This window comes from Pecten maximus, chromosome 9 (genome assembly GCF_902652985.1).
Source record: "Pecten maximus chromosome 9, xPecMax1.1, whole genome shotgun sequence".
Classification (NCBI taxonomy): Eukaryota; Metazoa; Mollusca; class Bivalvia; order Pectinida; family Pectinidae; genus Pecten; species Pecten maximus.
Window position 1 is genome coordinate 9,860,228 of NC_047023.1, and position 16,322 is coordinate 9,876,549.

The 16,322-nt window shown below is 34.6% G+C and overlaps 1 protein-coding gene across 1 annotated transcript in view; it reads right to left on the reverse strand.

The window, feature by feature from the left end:
* Positions 1-772: 772 nt before the first annotated feature.
* LOC117334567 overlaps positions 773-16,322 on the reverse strand; it is a 28,347-nt gene continuing 12,797 nt past the window's right edge. Inside the window, exons 8-18 of the mRNA XM_033894257.1 lie at positions 13,127-13,206; positions 12,153-12,307; positions 10,161-10,792; positions 9,599-9,675; positions 9,120-9,310; positions 8,297-8,329; positions 7,028-7,311; positions 6,533-6,651; positions 5,674-5,825; positions 4,618-4,697; positions 773-2,103 (exon numbers count right to left, since the gene is read on the reverse strand). Coding sequence (XP_033750148.1) covers positions 2,056-2,103; positions 4,618-4,697; positions 5,674-5,825; positions 6,533-6,651; positions 7,028-7,311; positions 8,297-8,329; positions 9,120-9,310; positions 9,599-9,675; positions 10,161-10,792; positions 12,153-12,307; positions 13,127-13,206 — 1,851 coding nt within the window. The 3' untranslated portion in view covers positions 773-2,055. The remainder of the gene's footprint in view (positions 2,104-4,617; positions 4,698-5,673; positions 5,826-6,532; positions 6,652-7,027; positions 7,312-8,296; positions 8,330-9,119; positions 9,311-9,598; positions 9,676-10,160; positions 10,793-12,152; positions 12,308-13,126; positions 13,207-16,322) is intronic.

Sequence of the window (16,322 nt, forward strand, 5' to 3'; positions counted from 1 at the left end):
CTGGATTATAAAGTTTGTCTGCTTAAATAAAGTGGCTTCACACTGTAACCACACAACACATGCTTGATCTTTACTTGATTATGACATCCAAACCCTAACCTTTACATAGCCGACACATTGTACCCATGCCAGAGTTTTAGTTGTGTACAAGTGCGATAAAAAATTACAACCTACAAACCTAAACCTTCAGATAGCCGACACATTGTAACCACACGAGTCGTACAAAGCCCAAGATTTACTTGGTTACAACTACAGGAATCAAAAATTCAAACCTACAAACCTAAACCTTTACATAGACGACACATTGTAACCAAGATAGTCGTATAATTCCAGAACAAGACCTTTACTTGATTACAATTATGTGACAGCTGTTCACACTGCAAACTTACAATTTACTAACTAAACCTTTATAAAGCAGATATACAACCATCAAAGCTGTATTAAAGTTCGGGATACATAGGATTTATATAAACTTTTAATAATATACTAAAAGGATGCAACAACATATGAAACTGATGGTTTTGGTAAAAGAATTTGTATATCTTTTAAAATACCACTATTTGGTCTCATTAAAGAAATATCAATATTAATTGATGGTTCGGCACAAAAATAGGTATACTTTATGTGTTTTTGTAAGGAACAGAGGATAAAATGATTCTTGGGGACAGATCAATGTCGCCAGAATCCAACTTCAGAAATGCAATTATAAGATCGGTGTAGACAAAACTTCAGTATAATGCTAACATATCTTTTTTATCATTTAGTGTCTAACTTAATGTCTACATAACATAGCAGGTATGTTTAATTCATTAATTTTTTTTTTTTTTTACAAATACGTGTACATGTATCTGTCAATAGTGAAAACATGTTCTAAGACAACTGAAACTTTGACAATCAAGCCTTACTCCTTCATTATAACATTACTGTGTGCAGTACTGCTGTATCATCCCACGGAGACTTGTTAAAAATCTCTGATTCAAATGACCAGTATTCTTACTAACCCACAGAGACTTGTTAAAAATCTCTGATTCAAATGACCAGTATTCTTACCTATCCACAGAGACTTGTTAAAAATCTCTGATTCTAAGACTCAGTATTCTTACTATCTCACAGAGACTTGTTAAAAATCTCTGATTCAAATGACCAGTATTCTTACTATCCCAAAGAGACTTGTTAAAAAATTTCTGATTCAAATTACCTACTTTTGTTACTTCAAAATTCGGAAACTCTGAAATATCATTATTTTTCCATCATTCAACCTATAATTCAGTCAAAATCAAATACTGACGTGTCATTAGCTGCTAGTTTCCCTGTATTAATAATATGAGAATTCATGTATTTCAAAAATGAAAATACAAAATAAAATTTTACACTTTTGCGTAGATCAATGTTGTATCTGTCATCAATAGACTGCAGACAGTCGTTGCAGTAGGAGCCTAGGAATATACCTTAATAATTTATACCTACTTCCACTAGCTCACTCAAGCTGCAGTCTGGGAAACTTTTTTGATTTTCCACACTGAGGGCTGCACACATGAAATTTGACAAGTGTAACTACACTTATCAGCCTTCTCTAGCAAACTATGTGCTCTCCCTAATTTTTTGACAAGTATAAAGCTGAATTACAATGGTTGTGGATGTCTGCATCATACTACCATACTCTGTGTTGTTCTTGAGTATGAAACAATAAAGTATCCATTTATTGTCTGGCAAGCATTGCAGAATGCATAGTTCGTTCTTCTTCCATATTGATTCATTATTTATGAAAATTTTCTTCTAAATCCTCCATTTTGAAGATAATTTCTTGACAGTGATCAGATATTTGGTTAGTGAATTTGTTTAAAAATAAACTTTTAGTGTACCAAAATTTTAAATCCAAAATATTCATAGTTTGATGACATCATTTGATGTGAGAGCTCTTTTAGACTACATCAGCATGAGAGACCAATTTCCTGTTTACACTGCAACAATTTAGTCCTCACCATCCACCAATTGTAACTTGGCCACTTATTTAATCACCAATTCAGTTGTAACATGCTCCTGTAGTCTGTTCCTCTAATCTTCCGATACAATTGAGGTTATTTTCACTTCAGTCAGGAAATGCTGCAATAATATAATAAACTGTCAGCAAACGAATGTCCTAATAATATTACATCTCTTACAACTTTCAAACAAAAATTACAATCATTTTCTCTCAAGCTTAAAGTCATAAACTTCAAAATGTGTTCTTCTGATTCTAGTGAACCCATATTATTAAGAAAGTATGCATATTATGATATGCTCATTTTAAATGTTTCCCTATAAAGAATGATACATGTAACTGTATATGATTATTCTATGAGTACCTGTATGTTCATGACTATAGCTTGTATCTAATTATATTGTGTATATTTCAAGATATCATGTTGTCAGTTGATTACTGTATATTATCAGGTATGTTTTGTATATGTTGTTATAGAGGGCCATATGGAAGATTAGCACATGGTAAATATGTATTAGCACATGGTAAATATGTCATCTTCAGAAAATTAAGTATTATTTTAATTCAAGACAGATTGTCCCTATCACGCTGCATGAACATTGATTTCGTGAAAATATAAGCATAAATCAAAGCGATTCAAAGCAACAAAAATCTCCTTTAAAATCTTCATGCTGGAGTGATTTTGTAAAACAGCATGAATGAAGCCGATAGAATGATGGATAGGCATTGGGCTACACTATTTCCTAATAAGGCATATGTAAAAACAACTTATTTTAAGCTGGCCCTCAGTTTGCCAATCACATACTAAAAGAGTGAACCTCATTCCAATATTTAAATGGTACCAGAATTACACGTATACATACCCTGTTCCATGTGACATTACTTATCAAGCTAGGAGTTTTACATACTTGCCAACTTTTTAAAATTCTCATGGGGGAGAAAGTGCGTGAGCGACATTTTTGACCGGAAAACACATTTCACGCGCGACACATTTAGCAAACAAAAACTAAGGGGAGATAATTTGCTATTGGAAAATAAATTCCTTGCATGATCACTTAAGCTTCCTTCCCTCACTGAAAAAAATGGGAAAAAAACTTATTTCAAGCTTGGCCAATGATTTTTTTTATTCAAGTTTGGAAAGATAATTATATAAGCAACAAGTTACAAAAAAATAGCTGCAAAATTACATCATTTTTAATTATTTCTGGAAATTATTTAACTCACTGTTCACTCTAAATAAAAGTTATTATTTACTTAGATATGTTATGAAAATTATGTTGTAAGATAGATGTCAGTCAATTAAATTCAAATTATCACAATGATATCACTTTCTATCAAGCTTTCTCTCCGGCATTAAACTTCAAAAGAAAATACCTAAAATGTCACGATAAATATCTAGAGTACAATATAATATCTGAATGAAATTTCAAAAGTTTCCTTTGGATTACAACAAAGACAATAATACAAAAAAAAATAAAATAAAAAGGGCTGTACTAGCAGTTGTACTCACTATAGGCTTACAACTGATACTTCAATTCTAAGTTTTTAACATGACAGTATTTAGTTTAAGAAAGTCAGTATTTGTGGACATGTTTTTGTCTTTCAAAATGTGAATTGGGAAAGTTTCTGCCAAAATAAGTCTCTGCTAATTGACACTAAGTATGCTGATGATACGGTGATTGAAACGACGTAACCTACCGGCAACCAGGCCTTCGGTCTATATGGTCGTTATTGTGAATTTATTTCCTTGTGCTAATTATCTAAAGATCAACCAATGTTTAAATGTAGTTAACATTTCAATAAGTAATCTGTCAAATTTGATACTCCGTTGATAACATTGCCAGTGTTGTTTTCACTTTTTCTGTCCCGAGATATACTGTCAAGTAGAGGTCGTTTATGCGCTTGACATCAAAGGCAGTATACGAAGCCATTTACAAGCGTTTAATCAACCATGACTGACCTGCTACAAAACCATCACCACGCGTCCTCAGCTTAATTGGTTTAATTAATTGTTTATTTATCGGGGTATTGTCACCCTTGCAGTCAGTGAAGTGTCAGAATTTCGTTACGGTCTGTGAGCAGGTCAGTTAACTGACCAATGCCCTACACATATGTCTTTCACTAGCCAGCAAGCGTTACCTGTCATAGGCCTAAGTGAATCTAACAAGATGAATAGGGGCTCCATACAGGGTTATCAAGACATATTTTCCAAAATCGGGAGAATACACTATGTTTTATCTATACGATCGGGAGACGGGGCAGGGAGTCTGGAATCGGGAAATTCCCGACTAAATCGGGAAAGTTGGCAAGTATGGTTTTATGAAAAAATATTTTATCAGCCAAAGGCTAAGCCTGTTGTCTCATCCTTTTGTTTTGTCAATAAAATCTGTTGAAATGAATTACTATTTCATAGACCATGGATATCCTTACATATTTACACATAATCCGTCTGAGCATATAAATGAAATATTCAGTGGAAAGATTTCAACACAAGTTGTGTACTGTTGGATATCGTTATACCTTTGGATATCGTTATATATTTACACATAATCCGTCTGAGCATATAAATGAAATATTCAGTGGAAAGATTTCAACACAAGTTGTGTACCTGAAGTGCCACTATGTAGTATACTTACCGTGTCATCTACACCGATTCTGTTTACTGTCATCGTGACAATTTTCCACACCATCTCCTTTGTCAGAGGAAGGGAGCCTTCTACAAGTAAAACACCATCTATATGTAATTAGATTTACTTACAAGATATCTAACTTTCGAAGCCCATTTGCATATTTAAGTTACCTTGTAGTGAATTAGTTTCATAGTCAATCTTCGGCATCAGAAAATATTTCAAAATTTGGTCCCAAATTTAGTCTTAATCGATAAAAGCTTTGTTACAATCTCAAATACAAGACTTTTCCACATTTTCTGTAAGTTAGTTATTCTATTTATTCAAAATCTTTGGTCTTTGACCTTGAAAGTAATTTTGGTAGAGTCCTACTGTTCTGTGTTTCATCAACAACAAAAAGTGAGTTTAAAATAACATTTGTCTGACAATACATCCTTCTGCCCAGAGAACTACTAGGTGGCAGCACTGTATTTAAATCTGCTAGCCATATGTTTTAGATGATCATACAACCATTTGCTTAAACATTAATTGGTTATATTAGATATGGCCCAACTTTCCTCACTTCTCATGTGCTAAAACATGGTCTCATGGAAGTTAACATTTTGCGATATTAATATGGTGTTTATAATTTTAGTCAATATTGCATTATGACATCACAATGCCCCAATATAAATTCCCTGTTATCAAGATAAATATCATGTGATTCCACTATTTTATAAACAAGCTTCTAAAACTAAGGACCTTTAATTAGGTCGATATGGTGATATATCAACCTGGTAGAATCTAAAATATTGACCTCCGGCTCCACCCTTGGTCAATATTTTATTCTACCAGGTCAGTGTAACACCATATTCACCTCACCAAATGTCCATAATTGACGTTCACAATTAATTAAGTACAGTGTAGTTATACTTTGTAATTTTCATTCTTCCACTGTCAGTATGTTAAGGTCTTAAAACAGCTGCGTCCGTGTCATAATGAGAACTGTTTTGCATCGTCTGTCCATCGTAATGTTTGGATATAGATCTAATGTAAACCCCTGGTCTCCCTGGGTGTTTGTTTTACCTATAATCTTGAATGGCCTGACCATTGGCTTGATTTCCCACACCTCTGGTATCGTCAAACTAGTCTTGAACTTATCCATTGTAGCTGTATTGCCGTAATCAACGAAGAATACGTCAACCTTGAAACCAGGCCTTTCAGCAGTTATCCAACCCCTGAAAATAGAAAGTACACAAAACTTTACTACAATACAAAAGCATAAACATAGGAAGACAATTTTGAATTGTGTTCTAACCTGGCCTCAAACTCATATATACACGTATATAATACATAACAAGAGGCCCATGGGCCTTAACGGTCATCTGACAAACACTTAAAGCAGGGACCCACCCCTCAAACTCATATCTATATATACATGTATATAATACAAAAAAACAAATGAAAAAGAAAATCTTTTGACTCCTGCCCTAACCATGTACTTAATAGAAAAACAAACAAAAACATTCACGTTTCAATATACAATGTATGGGGAATATACAGCCAACTTAGTGACGGTAGTTTTGGTGCGGTTCTGAGATGCTTAGAAGATGGAATCCACAAGGATTACAAGAGCCTGGCCGTAAAGTTGAGTAATCAGAAGTAAATGATGACCATAGCAACGCCTAGCTGGGTTTCTTAGCTTCCACCTTACAATATTAAGACACTAGAAAGTCTATAGAGATAATGTTTGAAAAGAATAATATTACTGTACACTGTTAATCAACATGAAACGTTGTGAGGTGTGAGGATCTCACAAAAAGTAGAACATTTTGTTGGTGTCATCAATATATAATTTTAAAGAAGTCAAAGATGGATAACAGTGAAATCAGAAAATATTGTTATACACAACATCCAAGCTCCCTATTATATTTAAAAGACAAACCTGAACCATTCGTCATCAATCTGTGCAGCACACCTGCCCAAGCCCTTTGTATTTCCAATTCGGGTCTCCATACATTGTAGGTCATTCATAACTGTATTAAGGTATGCTATAGTTGACTCCTGCAAGTATAGATGGCTTTAATAACATGTTTTATAATCAACATAAACAGTGTAAATAAAAGGAAAAAACTCTTTTTGTTCATACATCATGCTAACATCCCTATATACCTTTTCAACTAAGTAAATTATAATGTTATGAAAAGAAAATTTTATAGTTTTCTGATTTTCCCAATGAGCATCATTTCTACCAAATTTTATTGTGTACATAATGTATATTTATATGACATACTATATCAATATTTGATAATACTTCTCACTTGTAAATTGTACTATAATGGCAATATACTCTCAGACTGATTAATTATATGTTCAGCTGTAAAACCGTTACGCTTTTTGTTTAAAAATCCCTAATTTATCATGACAAAAAGAACCTTACATCATGTAGCACCTGTCCCCAGAAGTGCTGCTCATCATACACGGATGTCACATACACATTGATTTCCTCCCTGGTGTTGAAGGCCAAGTCCCGTCTACGTGCGCCCAGTTTGCTCATAATGATTTTGTATGTCATCAACAGTGAGTTAAAAGTCTTTTTGATGATAGTGGTTTCGGATATTTTGGTGTCTTGGCTGGAAGATGAGGATGATGACGTTTCTCTATACTGGGCTCCTCCCTTAGCAAAGCTTCGGCCGCGACCCCTCTGCATGTCACACAGGCTCTCTGTAACGACACACTTTCGTAGTATCAAACAATCATCAGAGGTATTATCTTCCTTATCAACAGAACATCAATAAGTTTTCATCTTCAGCTATTACTCTATGTGTATAAAACACTAGTATGTGACAGCCGTAAATCTAATATAATGAAATCACGACTAACCAGTACCTGGCAACTGCTCTTCGCTGGTCCTTTTTTATTATACCTGGCAACTGCCCTACGTGGGGCAGTTGCCAGGTAAATGAGGGCAGTTGCCAGGTACTGACTGTAGGCCGGTGGTTTTACTGCGGGTACTCCGGCTTTCCTCCATCTCTAAACCTGGCACCTCCTTAAATAACCCTGGCTGTTAATAGGACGTTGAACAAAATAAACCAAACCAAACAACCAACCAATGCCTTAGAGACCAACTCAAATTTTCCTACGGCAAATAAAGGACTCATTCTTTCATGTCTGTTGATACAAATCAAACTACATTTGCCAATATTTGGATCAACGTAAGCTATCCATACTTGAAAAAAAAAACACAATTTTTCATTCACTACATCATACAAGACATCTATAATTGAAAACAAAATTTGATACATAACAATCCCTGAACAAATGTGAAATCATATACATTGTTAATGCCTTATTTAACATGCAACATGCTCTCAACGAGCTTGACCCATGCCCAAATTGTATTAAGTTTCAGTGACATGAAGTGTAAGAAATGGAGCCAACATAAACCTTTTCTTTGATAAAGATCAGAAATGGAGCCAACACAAACCTTTTCTTTGATAAAGATCAGAAATGGAGCCAACACAAACCTTTTCTTTGATAAAGATTAAAGTCCAAATGATCTACTTTAGTACACTCATCCTCACCTACTTGACAAGTAGTGTAATGGACAGAGCCAGGACAGGACAAGACAAGACAAGCAGAAGGACTGACGAACACAATACAAAATTAAAACCTGGTGTTGCCCCGTGGTACAGACAGTGACACTTACCTTCACCCAAGGTCACGTTTCTGTGGGATACACCTGTTAATGACACCAAATTACACAATCATTCATTGAGCATATGATGATATTAATATATTTAGACAATTTGATTGCTAGATGAATTTTTCAGACAAAACAAAAACTGTTTGCCCCATGAGAGTGGTTACAATAGATTTAAACGGTAACTAGCATGCTGCAGACCAAATATCAACTCTCTGGGCCTCTTGTTTATTGAGAAGAAGCTACACCATGGCATAAGCTCACTTACCCTGCAGGCAAATCGGGCAGATGAGCAGACAATGATCAAAAAGATGGTACACATGTCAAAATGAACACTTGGTCATAGTGTACTTTTAAGATAACTTCTGTTACATGTGGTATACATAGAGGTTACACAACGAGTGGTTGTTGGGTATGGAATTTATTTCACACGAGTAAGTTATTTTTTAAAAGTCAGAAAAGACATGAGCTTTAGCTATCCAAAAATTATAAGTCATGTGACCAGTTTCTACCACAATAATATTAGCTTGAATCAAAGGGAAACATGTTAAAGTCTTATTTTACGTATGCAAATAAGGTGTACAGGTGACAGCCGGGACCCGGTGATGTGACGTCATTCGATTACTGATGACGGCAATAACAATTGCAGCTTGGATCAAAGATTGAATTCTAGACCAATCAAAAGACCAGAAGGTCATATTCCGCTAGAGGAATATAACATATATATATATATCCAACAGTTTGCACATTTATATAACGGCTTGAGAGTGGAATAACACAGGGTATTGTGGTAGAAAAATGTATTGGGTATATCGACGCAGTTAAGTACCTGATCCACCAATTGTACATTTGATATTGTGGAGGTTCTGAGGGGCGGTGAATACAGATGCAGGTTCGTAGGCCGGATCCTCCTTGGCCATACAGACCAGTAGTCGGCGACCGCGGTGATATGTCTGGTCCAGCTCCATCATGGCCCTGTTAGCCATCTCCATGTTGGCTACTGTCACTACTGCACTCGTCCTAGAACATCACAATTCATCCTTAAAATCACATCATATTAGCAGTTCCCTGCGTTAGTGTTGACATAAACAATAAACCGTCACTTTTTCAAAAACATTTTCACGACAGTGAATAATACCATTTAATTCAGAGACATGATAATTTCAAAATAAAGGCACATGGAAGCTATCTTTTCACTAGATATTTGTAGAGAAAAGTGGATTTATTTTTTCTTTAATAAAGGTGGAAATATAAAAGTGCGACGGTAAAAAACTTATCCTGTTCACCGTGATGCCGTGAGGTACTAACGTTTTTCTCCTGTCATTGTTGTTTCGTATTTCCACATACTGAACTCCGTAGGCCTCAAATAGGTTGGCTAAGTCATGCTGTTCAAATGAAAAACGAATAAGCTTTACGAGGAAGAAATAGCTTTGGATAGGTAATAGGTAAACTAACATTTTTTGTGACCTCAAAAATTAACACCGCATGGAACAATGTCTAATGATATGAAATATTCACTGTATTTTCATCAGTATATCTGGCTTCAACAAAAATATTCCCATCAAAATATCTCTTGTAATGAAAAAAGACAAACAACAAATGGACATTTACAGCCAACCATCCTTATGAAAACAGACTAAAACTGTTAACAGACACACAAGTCAATGGCAGCAAGTTGTGAAAATAAATCCCCAAAGAACCAACGTCCACTCAATGTAGTTTAGGGAAAAAATTCATCATCTAGGTCTAGTTGTGAAAATGTTTTCTCTCTAAATTATGCAAGCTAGGTTGTATACTTGATAAATTAGCCGACATTTTTTCCACTAATTTTCCCTATTTGGTCAAATACATTAATATATGCATCAATTACCTCATTTTCGTAGTAAACGAAGTTTCCAATAAACAGCATCACTGGTCGGTTTTTATCGTAAGGCGAGTACATCCTGTGTGGTCCACCGCCAATCATCTCCAGTCCTGGCATTCCATCTTGTCCACTGCCAATGTGTTCAAGGTTGGGCATCCCTGAATATTTACCAGGAATTCGCTCTAGACTAGGCATTCCTGAATATCTACTGTTAATTGGCTCCAGTTCAGGCATTTCATCATGTTGGTTGATTTTTTCCAGAGGTGGCATCTCATCAAAATTTGACTTTTTTGGTTTTTGGTTGATCTTTTGAGTTGCCACCTCTGGGCTGAGTGTCTTTTTCGGTAATTGTCTTTGAATTGGAGGTCCCTCAGGGCTTCTGATGGGTGAGATTATTGGGTGCAGTTTTTGTGGGCTTATCACAGGAGAATGTTTTGACATTGGTGATGAAGTTTTACTTACATCTACTGATAAAGCCGCCATTTTTGAGGACAGACTTTGTTGTGCTACACCATTGGTGAGTTTAGACTGACCACTACTGTCAGGTTCCTCTCCCCACTCATCCTCATCTTCAACAGCCGGCTGGAATTTCCTTGATCGGTTTCCGTTATTATCTCCACCTGCACTTGGTTTGCTTCCTTTCAAATTAAATCATTAAACTTTTAATATTCACTTTATTACTATTAAATGCTTCAACTTTTATCCTTTGAATAAGATATTAAAACTTTGTAAAAAATTCAATATTTTTGTGAACTATGTGGGAGAATGATGGAAAATCATAAATATTGGAACCCCTAAACCGTATTTTGGTTAGGTACATCACCCAAAACATGCAGAAATTTACCTCAGATTTGAGCATTACCCCCTCATGATCCCTGGTAAACTCATACACTTTGGCACTTGCTTGGTTATGAACATGAAAGAGTTGTAAAGACCACCACCATAAGTTATAATTAGCTGCCCTAGGACTTGGTTAGTGGAGAGTCATTGTGCGTGTCTGTGTATTACAACTGTGCCAAGGTGGTTTCATCTGACATCTCGGTTAATTCTATTATCACAACTAGGGTTCATCACTTCAAAGAGGCCTTGCTTAATTGTAGTTGTCAGTACTAGTGCCGCCTTCAGAAAGAACTTTCAGAAGTATGTTATGCCGCAGCAACACTATTAATACAAATACAGCTATTAATATTTTTCTCTCTTTTGATATTTAGTTCCAGTCAATATTATTGACAAAGAAATAATTTTCTATACTAAAAAAATCTATTTTTTCTAATTATTAGTTCTCATACCAGTCAATAATGCTGACTCAGAAATAAACCTTTTTAAAAATCTGAAGAGTTTCATTCAGAATTAGCACATGACAACAATTGTTAAATTATAGGTATCAATCAAAGCATGGGAGTGGAATGTTGTGAACGTAATCCCAGAGATATCAGGAGAGGGCCGCCATAGAGAGCCTCCAACTTGTATAACCTGGAGCACCAGCGACATAGAATTCTTACTGATTCACTAAACAAAGCTCCTCCAATAGATTTCTTAATTAAATTCTAAAGATACCAAATACAGTGTAGTTCTTAAATTAAACATTCTCATCTGACTGTGATGTGGAATGAGGGAGATCGCGCTCATCTGAGGTTGACATTATGCTAATCCACCTCCTCATCAATAAAATAAATCTGTCCAGGGGTTCTTCTGTCTTGTACTCCAGCTTTTTATTTTGAAAGTGGTCGAGTGACCTTTGACCTTTATAATATAAACCAAAATCTATTCTGGTGTATAATTGAATGATGTGATGCTATGGTGCGAATAGGTTTAGATACCTCTTAAACAAGGATACCATGGACAGACACAGTACACATACACAGTCATCCTCACACAGTCACCCACCTACACGCACACCCACACACACATGCCTACACATAAGGTAATGTACACCCCTTACTAAGTCCAGGGTACAATATTAACTAGTAGTGGATACGCTGTTTATAGTATACAAACTTTGGTTGTTTAAGCTGTTTTTTTCAAATGTTGGTTTGTCTGGCTGAGCGAAGCGGACGTTAAGTTTCCTGCCTTCCCAGTCCATTTGGTCTAGTTCACGTATCGCTGTTGCTGCCTGAGCTTCCTGGTGAACATGAAAGTCTGCAAAGGCAAACCTGAAAAAGTCGAAGGAATAATGATAGAGTTTGAGATTAATAAATTGATATTAGGCCTCCTCATGGTATCTAAGGGAAACACCTTGGTGGGGAACTACAGGAAATGCTGTGTTTTTACACTTTTAAAGGACATTTTGAGAACCTTCTAATGACTAGAATATTCAGCTTCTAATGGAGAATCTGGCTTTTTTTTTGTATAACTACATTCCTCCACATTTGCCCTACTTCAATTCTTGTTTTACAGACTTGTACGTCATCATTTGTAAATTCTCATTTTGAGAACCTTCTGAATCTTATAAGATATTCAGCTTTGATGGAGAATCTGGCTTTTTTTTGTATAACTACATTCCTCCACATTTGCCCTACTTCAATTCTTGTTTTACAGACTTGTACGTCATCATTTGTAAATTCTCATTTTGAGAACCTTCTGAATCTTATAAGATATTCAGCTTTGATGGAGAATCTGACTTTTTTATAACTACATAGCTGCAAATTTGCCCTACTTATTATGTGTGTTACCGTTTACAGGGAGTGTTCTTTTTACAGGTGATGTCTATTTATAGTTTCCATGTGCGTCCGGTAGTCATGTACTGTTGTGTCTATATCTATCGTTAACCTGTTTGTCCAGTTGTGTCCAGGTATGTCAGAGTGTGAAGTGCATGAATGTGAGGTTGAACGTGATTTGGGGCATGTTTATGAGAGTATTTAAGTGGACTGTTTGGGGGAAGCGTCCCACTAGCCAGAGACATACAAGAGGACCTATGGTCTGTTACACATATGTAAAAAGGAGCTATTCTAATGATTAATTTGGTCACTCACACTTTTCTTGGGTCCGCCTTGGGTTTGACCATTCGGATAGCTATGGGGGAGAAAGGCTCCAGAAGTTCATCAAACTGCTCCTGTGGGTAAAATTAACATAGAGTCCGAGGTTAGTGACACTCACTTAAAATACAGGGGTTCTGAAACTATACATGATAACAAAAATATAATCAGACTCTTCTTTGAAGACCAATGATGGCTTCACATTGTTTTTCCTGTACTTATGTTTTTGGTTAAAGCATTCATCACAATATCAATATGGAATCTTTCATTTAAATTATCTTTGACATCACTAAAGCTAACCAAATTTTAAGATTCTTTTCTGATACTTTTATTAAAAGTGTGAATTTTTTGGAGACAAAAACAAAACAAAACATGACTAGTAGTTATTTTTTGAAAGCTCAAAATGACCTTTCATCCATGTATTTAGTATTTATATTTGAGTTTTAATTCTGTTATAGATTTTCAGAAATTCAAATGTGAAACAGTAAAACGCACCAACATGACTATTTTTTATTTGCTGTTTTCATAAAATAACCCCTTGAGTTCACATGTATACCAACCAAAATACCCTGCTATAAGCACTGAGGCCAGTATATGATTTTTTATTGAAATCTGTGGTTTGAAATGTGACAACATTTTCTTTAAATAGTAACAGTGATCTTACCTTTGACCCTACTACCACGAAACACGAGTTTGATTGATGTATTGCCATACTTTAACAATGCATGGAGTTTAACTAAAATGCATTAATCATTGATGTCACTAGTCTGAAAAGTGCTGACAAAGACTTTCTATAAATACTAATAATGTCCTTGTCCTTGACCTTGACCAACTAAAGGTGGACTACAAAATTATAGCAAAGACTCTTGCTAATAGAATAAAAAAGTATTTAAAATATATCATACATCCAGATCAGAAAGGATTCGTACCTGGTCGAAACATATCAGATGCCAATAGGCTAATTCAAGATATTTTTGAATTTACAGATCGCAAACAATCAGAGGGAGCAGTGATTTTTCTAGATCAAAGTAAAGCATTTGATAGAGTAGAATGGTCATGGGTGAATGAATGCTTGGATTATTTCAATTTTGGCGCGAAATTTAAAAATTGGATTACAATGCTTTTGAAGGATTCAAAAACATGTATTAAAACCAATGGTTATATCAGTAAATATTTCCAAATATCGAGATCAGCGAGACAAGGCTGTCCGATAGCTCCGATTTTGTACATCTTACAAGCGGAACCATTAGCTTGTACAATAAGGAGGAATGAGAACATTAAAGGTATCGAACTTCCTAATCAAACCGAAACAAAAATAAACATGTTTGCTGATGATACTCAGCTCTTCGTTAGGGACGAACCATCTGTAGTGGAAATATTCCACGTATTAGATACCTTTCAACTAGCATCAGGCTCTAAAATCAATTTAGACAAAACTACAGGCATATATTTAGGTAGATGGAAAGATAAAAATCCAATTTATACAAACATTGCATGGTCAAGAACTTCTGTTAAAACACTTGGGGTACATCATGGTTACATTATCGATGACAAAGCAATTTGGGAGGAGAAAATTAAAAAAATCAAAGCATGTGTGCAGGTATGGAAAAGCAGAAACTTAACACTATACGGTAAGAGTCTGGTAATAAAATCCTTAATCATATCGCTTATAGATTACGAAATAGAAGCTCGCGGTATTCCAGAGAGATATGCTAAAGAAATAGATGCATTAATATGGGGCTTTGTATGGAATGAAAAGAGAGATTTAGTCAATCGTAAGGTCATATCTAACCAATATAAAGATGGTGGAATGGAAATTATTAATATTACCGATTACATTTATAGTAGACATATAAAAACATTATATAAAATAATAAAATGTGAAAATAGCACATGGAATGCCATTGGTAAATATTGGATTGGGTACAAGGATACAACATACGGAATACAGAATTTTTTATGCAAACTCTCTGACGTTCGAGTTATGGACTTATCAAAAATTCCAAGTTTTTACAGAACACTTATAGAAGTGTGGGCAAAATTTCAAAAATCTAGCATCTCTGATTTTAGTAGAAATAAAATTTTAGAACAGCCTATATTTGGAAATCATTTCATTCAGTATAAAAGGAAGGCTATATTTTTCAATTCCTTTCTAAAGAGTAACATTTTTGCAATCAAAGATCTATGGGACGAGCGTAGAAATAATTTTAAAGGCGATCTCGAAATTTTTAATATGTTAACAGATAAAAGAAACTGTATATCAGAATTGGAAAAAATTCAAAATTGCTTTCCCTATAGAATGGTTAAATATATTGAAAAGAAATGATACTAGAGTGATAGAATGTGTATATCCTATAATAGACACTAATCTAGATATAATTGGAAAAGATGGGAAGCCAATAGCATGTAAAAACCTTAAACCAAAAATGATTACAAGTAAAATAAAAGCTGACGAAATTCCAAGATGTAAAGATAAATGGGAATTTGAATTTGAAAAACAATTTAATTGGGAGTTATTATGGCAAAATATCACAAATACTATTATTACGATGCAAATGAAAGAGTTTCAATGGAAATGTGTCCACAATGTACTTTACACTGAATCAAAAATTAGCATGTTTAGTCCTTCAAATGGCAAATGCCATTTCTGTAAAACACATATCGAAGATATTGTACACCTTTTTTATGAATGTAACACTGTAAAAAATATTCTGAACATGTGTTCATCACAAATATTAAAACATATCCCAGAATTTAGAGAAGAAATGTTAACGGTAGAAATTGTAATTTTGGGATACGAAGAGAATAATAATCTGTCTATACTCCTTAATACTGCTTTAATTGCATACAAATGGACTATTTGGAAATGTCGAAACGATATAAAATACAATAGAAATATATTGACTGACGTTTCCATCTTTGAAAAGGTAAAAGCATTATTAGTAAGTAATTTAGAAATGTACATTAAATCGAAGAAAAAGAAAATAGTGACGATAAACTATGTTCAGAATGTTTTAAATGCTTTATTATAGAAACAACAATTGAACTATAGAATGAATGAATGAACGAATGAATGAATGAATGAATGAATGCAAGTAATACAAAAAATAAATGTATAAATTATCATTAAAAAATTAAAGTAATTAAAAAAAATAAGATAAAGAAAAAAGTGCTATGATGATAACCATGGAGG